The 12,171-nt window shown below is 44.9% G+C and overlaps 1 protein-coding gene across 1 annotated transcript in view; it reads right to left on the reverse strand.

Moving 5' to 3' along the window:
* SLCO3A1 (solute carrier organic anion transporter family member 3A1) overlaps positions 1-12,171 on the reverse strand; it is a 656,353-nt gene that overhangs the window by 103,341 nt on the left and 540,841 nt on the right. Inside the window, exon 7 of the mRNA XM_077263428.1 lies at positions 4,372-4,510. Coding sequence (XP_077119543.1) covers positions 4,372-4,510 — 139 coding nt within the window. The remainder of the gene's footprint in view (positions 1-4,371; positions 4,511-12,171) is intronic.

The raw sequence follows: 12,171 nt of genomic DNA on the forward strand, positions 1-12,171 counted from the left end.
CAGCCGGAGGTAAGTTTGTGTTTGCTATATTATACAAATACAGATTAGATTAATTTTCTTTGTGCCAGTACATATTATTCTGCAAATCATCACACCCAAGTACACAGAACCACAACTTATCATGTCCAATAAAGCATCTAATGTTTTACAATGGGTCCAAATGGTTGTCTGCGATCCAATTCTTACAATGACAATGAGTTTTTGTGGCTCACCCTGTAGCAAATAAAATATCCTCATACCTTCATCTAAAATAAAACATATATAATATATGTAGTTGCTCACTCTCTTATGACTGAACAAATAGAAAACAGACAAAAGATATCTAGAAAATAAATGATTTACAGTTGCCCAAGTATTAGAGGGAACCTGTCAGCAGGATTGTGGTCAGTAACCTCCAGACAGTGTCAGGTTGGTGCCGTTATACTGATTACAATGATTGATGATGGGTGATTAAATCTGTCTTGTGGTTCTTGTTTAATCTTTATTTTCAGTTTTCAGTTAATGAGATTCTTGTGCTCCGGGGTGGCCTATGGTGGGGGTCTTTATGTGGTGCTCTGCTTACATATGCATCAGTATGGTTTCTGACAGGTCTCTGATCACTCAGTGACCTGCCCCCTAATTTACATACTGAATATAATGTGTTTTGGAAAAAAAAATCACATTCAGCAGGCAGAGGAAGGTGCCTGGGCTGCAGAATGATCACATGTATAATGTGCATTTAATTATTTTATTTGGTGATTTAAATTTATTCACAAAAAGAATTAATTGAACTGAGTAACTCTTATTCTAACTTTATAGGATTATTTTCTATTTTAAGTTACATGATTTTTAGCATATATTCACCAAATGAATTGCATAATTCAAGAACATAAGCAAATTTGTAGTATAATAACAGAAAACAATGATACATATTGAATGTATCTGCACTATTTGTTCAGAAAAGAGACCCATTTCTACAGCATATGACTGGTCTGTCTATGTGTTACCTGACCATCAGTTTTCAAAAGTTAACATAAATGTGAAATATTATACTTTGGAGCAAACACATGAAACATACTAAGCCTCAAATCCAAGCATAAAGTATGTTGACAATGAAAAGAATAAGCAAATAATCATAGCTAAATGTTAGATGGGGCTTTATTTACACCATCTTTGTCAAGCAGCAGTATATCTGCTCCTGCAGTAGATGTCAGCAGGGGGAAAGTAAAGGGCTGCAGTAATTCAAATATGTTCCTATATTGTTCTGTGATAAGATGGATGGTGTGTTCAGGTTACATGTGAAAGAAGCATAAAGGCCACATTTTCTCAACTCTAGATTTAAAACTTGGATATACAGGTGGATAGCAAAATTCTGTTACAGAAGTTGTCTCAGACAAGACGTGCAGTGTAGTTGAAAAATTTGAACACATTTGCATGAAAATCCATGTTTTTTAAAACTTGGCACACACTACATACAAAATGCAACATTTTTGCAGATGAACAATTGTTGGAGAAATTCACATTTTAATAAGGTACCTCCTAATACACAAAAATAGAATATAATCTACAAAATACGCTGCTACAAACCGGTGTCACCTTACAGCAATATTCAACACACCTTTGAATATTTCTGTTATGGAGGTAATGAGGAGCCAGTAAATTGTATGTGCATTAGCACCAGGAGAAATGTATGTGTGCCGTGAAGGCAAATAGTCAGTTGTTGATGAATAGAAGATGAGAAAATTATCAATGAATCAGCATGCATTTTATTCCCAGTCGGTAATTGTCTCAATATGATGAAGGGAAGTGGGAAATTACTTCCCCGGGGGTTAATGCTGCGTTTTAAATAAGCCATTTGCTCACTGGCATTTATCCTATATTCTAAAGGTACCTTCACACGAAACGACATTATAACGATATCGCTAGCAATCCGTGACGTTGCAGCGTCCTCGCTAGCGATATCGTTTCGTTTGACACGCAGCAGCGATCAGGATCCTGCTGTGATGTCGCTGGTCGCTGAATAAAGTCCAGAACTTTATTTGGTCGTCCGATCGCTGTGTATCGTTGTGTTTGAAAGCAAAAGCAACGATACCAGCGATATTTTACACTGGTAACCAGGGTAAACATCGGGTTACTAAGCGCAGGGCCGCGCTTAGTTACCCGATGTTTACCCTGGTTACTAGCGTAAAATGTAAAAAAAACAAACAGCACATACTCACATTGCGTCCCCTGCAGTCTGCTTCCTCCTCTGACTCAGCGCCGCAAAGTGAAAGTGAAAGCAGCACAGCGGTGACGTCACCGCTCTGCTCTCACTGTACGGCGCTCAGTCAGTCAGGAAGTGGACGCAGGGGGACGTGAATGTAAGTATGTGCTGTTTGTTTTTTTTAGATTTTACGCTGGTAACCAGGGTAAACATCGGGTTACTAAGCGCGGCCCTGCGCTTAGTTACCCGATGTTTACCCTGGTTACCAGGGGACCTCGGCATAGTTGATCGCTGGAGAGCGGTCTGTGTGACAGCTCTCCAGCGACCAAACAGCGACGCTGCAGCGATCCACATCGTTGTCGCTATCGCTGCAGCGTCGCTTCGTGTGAAGGTACCTTAAGAATAAACAGAGTTCAAGATTGGAGATTACCTCTGGAATCTGTGATACAGTGTATATGAATACTTGCTATAGATATAAATAGATAAAGATATAATCTTATTTCCTCAAACGTTAGGACCCTGTGTAAAATGTAATGAAATCATGAATGCAATGATTGGACAATTCCTTATGGACATATTTTATTTACAGCAGAACATAGAAGATATATCAGAAGTTGAAAATTACATGTTTTTCCAATTCATTCGAAAAAGTCATCTAGAAAATAATGGCAGAACCAGACCTCAAAACAGTTGGGACACGGCCATGACTACTATTCTGTAGCATCCCTTTTTCTTTTTACAAAAGTGTGTGCTCATCTGGAAAATGAGGAGATGCTGGAGTTTTAAGAGTAAAATGCTGTCCTAACTCTGGTCCACGGTCCAGGTCAATGCTGTCTGGCTGTGCAGAGGAGCTGTGGGAATTTCCTTACCCTCTGGGATCTCATCAACCCTAGCTGGGTAAGTGAGATGCCACCTGTACATCACAAACCACAGAGGTGACATCACGCCAGCAAATCAAACGCTGGGGAAGCTCTGGAAATTTGCACAGCTCCTGTCCAGCACCAGGGAGCATTGAACTGGACCATGGACCAGGGTTGTGCAAAGCGATCCGCTCATCACTAGTCTCGACAGCAGGTAGGTCGGTCCATTATCTGAACTCTTCTGTTAAGCAATGATGTTGTGATGGAGGCAGTACTGGTTTAGAAGTATCTTGTTGAAGGATAGAAACATATTTTGAATTGAGAGTCCTCAGTGGTTGATACCTCTTACTGGCTAACTAAACATATGGTAGCACGGAGTATTCTCGAAAGCTTGCAATTTGTTACCATCTTTTCAGTTAGCCATTAAAAGGTATAAACCACTGAGGACTTCTAAATATTTTTCTATCCACTGGCTAACACGGTACCAAGATATATATTTTTCTTGTTGAAGGATGTAAGGCCTTTCCTGAAATATATGTTTTGTCAAGATGGATGCAAAGTTTCTTCTAAAACCTCTATATGGTGCTCATCATTGATAGCGTATTTCAAGACATGTAAGCTGCCCATGCCCAAGGCAATACTATAACCATCAGAGGCAAGTTTTTGAACTCTGCGCTGATAACAAGCTGGATGGTCCTTCTCATTAGTTCACATGATACTGCATCTGTTGTTTCCATAAAGGCTTTTGAAATTTTGGTTTATCTGACCACCTGACCATCTTTGCTTCTGTTTAGTTGAAAATTGACCCTCCAGCTGTTTTACTTATACCACTTACTTTTCCAACCTTTTGTTAACTTTGTTCCTACTTTTATGACATGTGATGCTGCGATCAATTTTTAAATGTGTTCATTTTATTAATTGAAATGGAAACATGTCTTACATTCAACTTCTGATCTGTGTTCTATGTTCTGTTGTGAATAAGTTATGGCGGTCATGTGCACACAGTGAGTATTTGGTGAGTTTTTTACCTCCATATTTGTAAGCCAAAGCCAGGAGTGGAACAATGAGAGGTAAAGTATAATGGAAGCACGTCATCACTTCTGTATTTATCACCCACTCCTGGTTTTGGCTTACACATACTGAGGTAAAAACTGACCAAAGCTGAGGCAAAAACTTACAAAATATCACATGGCCTAAGAGATTTCCAAATCACTGCACTCTTGTTTTCCTTGTTTCCTTACATTACGCCCAGTGCCCCAATTTTTTGGAATTGGGAAAGTATATTTAGCAGTGCAGTTAATGATATAAAACACCTGAATGTAAACTTACTGCCTTTGTGCAGCCGGCAAAGCAAGCAGACATGTAGGTGATTCCATCAGCTCCACAGACAGGAGTAAACGAGTCATTTTGACATTCACAGCCAGTATTGCAGGGAGGCGGGTGATCCAATGCGGACCCTGTAGAAGAGCTGAATGACAAGAACAAAAGTTTGAATTTCACAGTAAACAATTAATATTTAGAGAAATGTTGGTACAAAGATGGATTGATGTTCTCTTACTTGTTTCAAAATATTAGTTTAATTAGAAAACATAAAGCCTCCAGAGGCCAATTATAGGATTCAATGTTAGGCTGAATTCTGAGTAATTTACAGTTTGTGAGGAGAACATCATTTTTGCAGGCTCATAGGATATTCTGTCCTCTAAAGTAATCTGATGCTAGAACAACATTGCAAACATTGAAAGCTACAGTAATTTTCTGTGATTGTCTTCCTAAAAAGGACGATTGGTCTCCTTTACTAATTTAGAAAATATTACAAAGTGAAACAATAATTTTGGAGCTCATTTTCTAATAACTCTGTGCTGAACAATCATTATTTCTTCACTAAGGGCCTGTACACAAGCTGCAGATTTGTCGTCTTTTTGTAGCATTTTTTTCTGTGCAGATTTGTCAAAAACCTGAAGGGTTTCCTGATGCGATAAAAGTGAATGAGACTGCTGAAGTCTTATGCACACGTTGTTTATTTATGACTTGCAGATTTTGGTGCAGATTTATATCTACAAATCTATGGCATTTCACTTCTTATTTTTGCTGCAGATTTCGCTTGAGTGGGGAAAAATCTGCACCATAAACGCATGTAAAAAAACCCCATCAAAAATGTACCAAAAACATGCCTACTTTACACAGTATTTTTCCTGCCACATTTTTCAATTAACCCCTTCCCAACCTTTGATGCAGTGTATGCGTCATGAAAACCTGTGCCAATCCGAACTGTGATGTAGCATATGCGTCATGGTCGGATTGCGCTACTGCAGGTCGGGTGAAAGGGTTAACTGTAATTTCACCTGACCTGCAGGGACAGGGGGAGTGGTACTTGAGCCCAGGGGGGTGGCTTTGCCCCCCCCCCCCCCCCCGTGGCTATGATCGCTCTGATTGGCTGTTGAAAGCGAAGTTTCACTTTCACTTTCAATCAGAGCAATCGTAATATTTCACCAATGAAATTTGGTGAAAAATTACAATCCAGCCATGGCCGATGCGGCAATATTATTGGCCATGGCTGGAGACTGCGATCTGCCCCCACTGCCGCCACCGATCCACCGCCCTGTCCTGTCCTCTGCTGTCCTCCTTCCCCCTGTCCGCTCCCCCTGCAGTCCGATCTCACCCCCCGTGCTCCAATCCCACCCCCCCATACTTACCGAGCTCCGGTGTCCCTCCCGGTGTCTGTCTTCTCCATGGGCGCAGCCATCTTCCAAAATGGAGGGTGCATGGCGGGTACATTTTGATCGCTGTGATAGAACCTATCACAGCGATAAAAAAAATAATAATAAATAAACCCCCCTTAACACGCCAATAGGTAGGGACAATAATAAAATAAAGAAAATATATTTACTTTTATTTTTCCACTAGGGCTAGGGTTAGAACTAGGGTTAGGGTTAGAATTAGGGTTAGAATTAGGGTTAGAACTAGGGTTAGGGTTAGAACTAGGGTTAGAATTAGGGTTAAAACTAGGGTTAGTGTTACAACTAGGGTTAGGGTTACAACTAGGGTTAGAATTAGGGTTACAACTAGGGTTAGGGTCAGAACTAGGGTTAGAGTTAGGGCTAGGGTTAGAACTAGGGTTAGGGTTAAAACTAGGGTTAGAATTAGGGTTAGAACTAGGGTTAGGGTTAGAACTAGGGTTAGAACTAGGTTTAGTGTTGCAATTAGAATTAGGGTTGCAATTAGGGTTAGGGTTAAATTTAGATTAAGGCTATGTGCACATGGTGCAGATTTGGCTGTGGATCCGCAGCGGATTGGCCGCAGCAGTTTTCCATCATGTTTATAGTACAATGTGAACCTATGGAAAACCAAATCCGCTGTGCCCATGGTGCAGAAAATACCGTGCAGAAACGCTGCGCTGTATTATCCGCAGCATGTCAATTCTTTGTGCGGATTCCGCAGCGTTTTACACCAGTTCCTCAAAAGGAAACCGCAGGTGAAATCCGCACAAAAAACACTGGAAATCCGCAGTAAGTCGGTAGGTAATACGCAGTGCATTTTACCTGCAGATTTTTCAAAAACTGTGCAGAAAAATCCTCACACGAATCCGCAACGTGGGCACGTAACCCTAAGGCTAAGGTTGGAATTAGAGTTTAGGTTGAATTAGGGTTAGGGTTGGAAATAGGGTTAAGATTAGGGTTAGGGGTGTGTTGGGGTTAGGGTTAGGCTTGTGGTTAGGGTTAGGGTTATGGTTAGGGTTGGGATTAGGGTTAGGGGTGTGTTCGGGTTAGAGTTGTGGTTAGGGGTGTGCTGCAGTTAGGGTTGTGATTAGGGTTATGGCTAGAGTTGGGATTAGGGTATGGGTGTGTTGGGTTAGTGTTCGAGTTAGAATTGAGGGGTTTCCACTGTTTAGGCACATCAGGGGTCTCCAAATGCGACATGGCGCAACCATTGATTCCAGCCAATCTTGCGTTCAAAAAGTCAAATGGTGCTCCCTCCCTTCCGAGGTTGACGTGCGCCCAAACATAATTTTTGAGGAAAGAAAAATGATTTTTTATTTGCACGGCTCTGCGTTATAAACTTCTGTGAAACACTTGGGGGTTCAAAGTTCTCACCACACATCTAGATAAGTTCCTTGGGGGGTTTAGTTTCCAAAATGGGGTCACTTGTGGGGGGTTTCTGCTGTTTAGGCACATCAGGGGTTTTGCAAATGCAACGTGATGCCCGCAGACCATTCAATCAAAGTCTGCATTCCAAAACGTCACTACTTCCCTTCCGAGCCCTGATGTGTGCCCAAACAATGGTTCCCCCTCACATATAGGGTGTCAGCGTACTCAGGAGAAACTGGACAACAACCTCTGGTGTCCAATTTCTCCTGTTACTCTTGTGAAAATAAAAAATTGTGGGCTAAAAAATAATTTTTCAGGAAAGAAAAATGATTTTTTATTTGCACGGCTCTGCGTTATAAACTTCTGTGAAGCACTTGGGGGTTGAAAGTGCTCATCGCACATCTAGATTAGTTCCTTGGGAGGTCTAGTTTCCAAAATGGGGTCAACTGTGGGGGAGCTCCAATGCTTAGGCACACAGGGTGTTAGGGCTAGTGGAACGCACCGAGTAAATATAAATGTTTTATTGAAACAGATGCGTTTGCAGTCCGGGGTCCACCGTGCAGGAGAACCTGCTGCTAGGAAACGACGGCACTATATGGCGGTATGAACCAGCTCTGTTAGCTTCACAGAGCAGCCGAGAAAGCAAAGCTCTGTGCCCTGTTAGACTTTCACAGAGGCACAGGCTAACTACCCAAATGAGAGCAGTCAGTGGTCATGCATGCATACAAAACTCCTCGCCGGAGGTGCCAGCATTCTAGGGGCTTATTTCAGCCAGGTCCCTGAATACATTCAAACACAATCTCCTTGCCGGAGGTGCCAGCATTCTAGGGGCTTATTTCAGCCGGGTCCCTGAACACATACAACCACAGGACCACACTGGCGCAAAGCACATAACTTGAAAAGACACTAGCGCATGGCCGTGCAACCATACAAGCCTTAAATAGTTGCAGCACGTACAGGACCTTCCCAGAAGGACCAATGAGAGGCTGCTACAGAGCCTGCGCACCTACAGGACCTTCCTAGAAGGACCAATAGAATTGACAGCAGTATCTGAACATGTGACCCTCGATCTCCACTGAGAGATCTTACTCTGGGCATGCTCAGAACGAGGAAAGCAGGACTTCGTCCCAGAAGCGACTGCTCGCCGCTGCCCAACACTGGCCTCAATGGCAAAAGCAGGAAAGGCAGCAGCAACTCTTTGCACAGAGTCAGCCTGAGCGAGACGCTGGGACCGACGTCTCCGCTGAGCAGGCTCCACCGCGGCAGGAGAAGAATGGGAGACCACAGCGGAGATGGCCCGAGATTCCCCCTGTGCAGAGGTGGGAACTCGACCCCTAACATTACCCCCCCTACTAGGGCCCCCCTCCTTGGACCTCGTTACGTTCGAACGCAGCAATGAGCTGCGGAGCCCGAATGTGCTCAGCAGGCTCCCAGGACCTGTTCTCAGGACCATAACCCTTCCACTCCACCAAATAAAATTTTTTGCCACGTACCACCTTGTACCCCAAAATAGCGTTTACCTCGTAATCATCCGTAGACTAACCCAATGTCCCGGCAGATGACTCGGAAAACCGGGACATGTGTACGGGTTCCAAGAGGGACACATGAAAGGTGTCGGTGATACTCAGGCGTGGCGGAAGGGCTAAACGATAGACCACAGGGTTAACCTGCTCGAGGACCTTGAAAGGACCCAAGCAGCGAGGTGCAAACTTAGTGGACTCAACTTGCAGCCTGATGTTATGGGCGGAGAGCCACACCAAGTTGCCAGGAGCAAAGGTCGGAGCGGGGCGCAGATGTGCATCGGCGGAGGACCTCATTCTCTCCTTGGAAGCCCGAACGGCATCCTAAGTGCGGTCCCAAATATCCTGTGCCTCCACAGCCCAGTCTGCCACCCTGGAATCGGCGGAAGACACGGGCATAGGCACAGGTACCCGCGGATGCTGACCATAATTGAGGAGGAATGGGGTTTGTCCAGTGGAGTCGGCTACGGCATTGTTCAGCGCAAACTCTGCCCACGATAGCAAGGAGGCCCAGTCATCCTGCCTGACAGACAAAATGTCACAAATATGTGACCAAGGTCTGGTTGGCTCTTTCTACCCACTCATTTGTCTCGGGATGATATGCGGAGGAGAGATTTAACTCAATGCTGAGAAGACGACAAAGCTCCCTCCAGAACCAAGACGCAAACTGGGGACCCCGGTCACTGACAATTTTGTCCGGCATACCGTGTAGGCGGAAGACGTGTTTTATGAACAATGCTGCCAAGGCCCGTGCAGAAGGTAACCATGCTAGCGGCACCAAATGCACCATTTTTGAGAAATGATCAGTGATGACCCAAATGATGGTACAGCCGCAAGACTTGGGCAAACCCACTACAAAGTCCATCCCAACCATCTCCCAAGGCCTGTCTGCCACCGGCAAGGAATAGAGTAACCCAGCTGGCCGTTCTCAAGGAGACTTATTTTTGGCGCAGGAGACACACGCCTGAATATAATCTCTGACATCTTGAACCATATGTGGCCACCAGTACATCCTCACCAGCAGTTCAGATGTCCTCTTTGTCCCAAAGTGTCCACCCACCTTGAACGAATGAGCCCAAGAGAGAACCTCCAGTCGCAAATTAATGGGCACAAAAGTCTTGCCCGGAGGCACAGGCTCTAGTGAAACCGGAGCTACGGTTCTCAGGCTCTCCAAAGGGACAATAAGCCGAGGCTCTCCTTCCTCCTCCTCAGATGACACAACAGAGTGAGAGAGGGCATCAGCATGAATATTCTTCTCCCCAGCGAGATAATGGGGGGTGAAGTGGAACCAGGAGAAGAACAAGGACCATCTGGCCTGGCGAGAATTTAGCCGCTGGGCTATTTGTAAATATAACAAGTTTTTGTGGTCCGTGAAGACTTGAAAGGGAAAACGAGCCCCCTCCAAGAGATGTCTCCACTCAGAGAAAGCCAACTTCATCGCCAGGAACTCCCTGTCCCCGATGGAATAATTCATCTCCGCAGGTGTGAAGGTCTTGGAAAAGAAGAAGCACGGATGCTTCCGACCTTGAGCATCCTTTTTAAAGAGGACTGCTCCTGCACCAACAGAAGAGGCATCCACCTCCATTATGAACGGCTTATCAACATCGGGACGATGTAGGATGGGAGCGCAAGCAAAATGATACTTAATAGCAGAAAAGGCCCTGGAGACCTCTTCAGACCACAATTTGGGATTTGCTCCCTTCTTGGTGAGGGCTACCAAGGGAGCTACCAAGGTTGAGAAATGGGGAATGAACTGGCTATAATAATTAATGAACCCTATAAAGCGCTGCACCACTTTAAGAGAATGGGGTTCCTGCCAGTCCATCACAGCCTGTAGTTTGGCAGGATCCATAGCCAATCCCTGGGCTGAGATGATATAGCCCAGGAAAGGTAAAGACTCCTGCTCAAACATACACTTCTCCAACTTTGCATAAAGAGAATTTGTCCGTAAGAGGTCAAGGACTCTGCCAACATCTCTCCGGTGGGAGTCAATATCTGGAGAGAAGATGAGAATATCATCCAGATAGACTACGACCGAGGTGGAGAGCATATCCCGGAAGATGTCGTTGACAAAGTCTTGAAAGACGGTTGGAGAATTACAGAGCCCGAAGGACATCACCAGATACTCATAGTGCCCATCTCTGGTGTTAAACGCCGTCTTCCATTCATCCCCCTCACAGATGCGAATCAGGTTATAAGCACCCCGCAGATCTAATTTGGTAAATGCCCTCGCTCCCCGAAGCCTATCAAAAAGCTCAGAAATCAGGGGCAGCGGGTACTTATTTTTAATGGTGATGGCATTAAGACCCTTGTAATCTATGCAAGGACATAACTCTCCATTCTTCTTCGGCACAAAGAAGAACCCCGCCCCTGCTGGTGACACTGACTTCCTAATGAACCCTCTTGCCAAATTCTCCTGGATATATTGGGACATAGCCTCCATTTCCGGGAGAGAGAGAGGATAGACACATCCCCAGGAGATTCTGCTCCAGGCAAGAGATTTATAGGGCAGTCATAGGGGCGGTGAGGTGGAAGGGTCTCCACAGCCTTTTTGGAGAAGACGTCAGCATAGGACCAATAGCATTTAGGAAGAGAAGAGAGATCTGCGGGTATATCAGTGGTGGAAACCTGAATGCACTCTTTCACACATCTGCCCTTACAAGCATCACTCCAACCCAATATCCTCCCAGAGGTCCACTCAATATGTGGGGAGTGGAAACGGAGCCAGGGTACTCCCAACAGAATCTCATCCATTCCCTCGGGAAGGACAAGAAGGGAAATAATCTCCTGGTGGGATGGGGACATGGCTAAGGTGAAAGGGACAGTCTGATGTGTGATCTGTAATGGAAGTGTTGACCCATTCACCACTCTAACAGTTACTGGTTTTGGTAGCATTACCAGAGGTGTTGTGTGGCGCAAAGCAAAAGCAGAGGACATGAAATTCCCCTCTGCTCCTGAATCCCCACAAAGCTCAACTGTATGAGTGGATGAGCCCAAGAGGATTGTCCCTTTAAAGGACAACTTGGAGGAAAATGCCGCTGAGTCTAGTGAACCCCCTCCTTTGGTCACTAGACGCGATCATTTCCCTGACCGCCGTGGACATTGATTTGCGTAATGTCCCAGTTATTGGCAATTTTTACACACCACGGGTACTCGAGCGGACTGAGACCTAGGTCCCGCTCGAGAAACCTCCATGGCCTCATGGGAGTTGGATGCCTGAACAGGAGACTCTAGAGGTTTGGCAAAGGTGGGAGCCAGCCGAAACCTCTGCCTACACTGGGTCCACTCCAACCTCCGCTCGTTAAAATGGAGAACAATGCGGGTATAAATGGAAATGAGCTCCTCCAGTGTGGCAGGAATCTCCCTGGTGGCTAAGGCGTCCTTTACATGATCTGCCAGTCCTTTCCAGAACACCGGAATAAGAACTTTATCTGGCCATTCTAGCTCAGAGGCTAGAGTCCGGTATTGGATGGCAAACTGGCTGACCATGGACGAACCCTGAGTAATTGCCAACAATTGGAGCG

Source organism: Ranitomeya variabilis, chromosome 5, assembly GCF_051348905.1.
Source record: "Ranitomeya variabilis isolate aRanVar5 chromosome 5, aRanVar5.hap1, whole genome shotgun sequence".
In the NCBI taxonomy this organism is placed as follows: Eukaryota; Metazoa; Chordata; class Amphibia; order Anura; family Dendrobatidae; genus Ranitomeya; species Ranitomeya variabilis.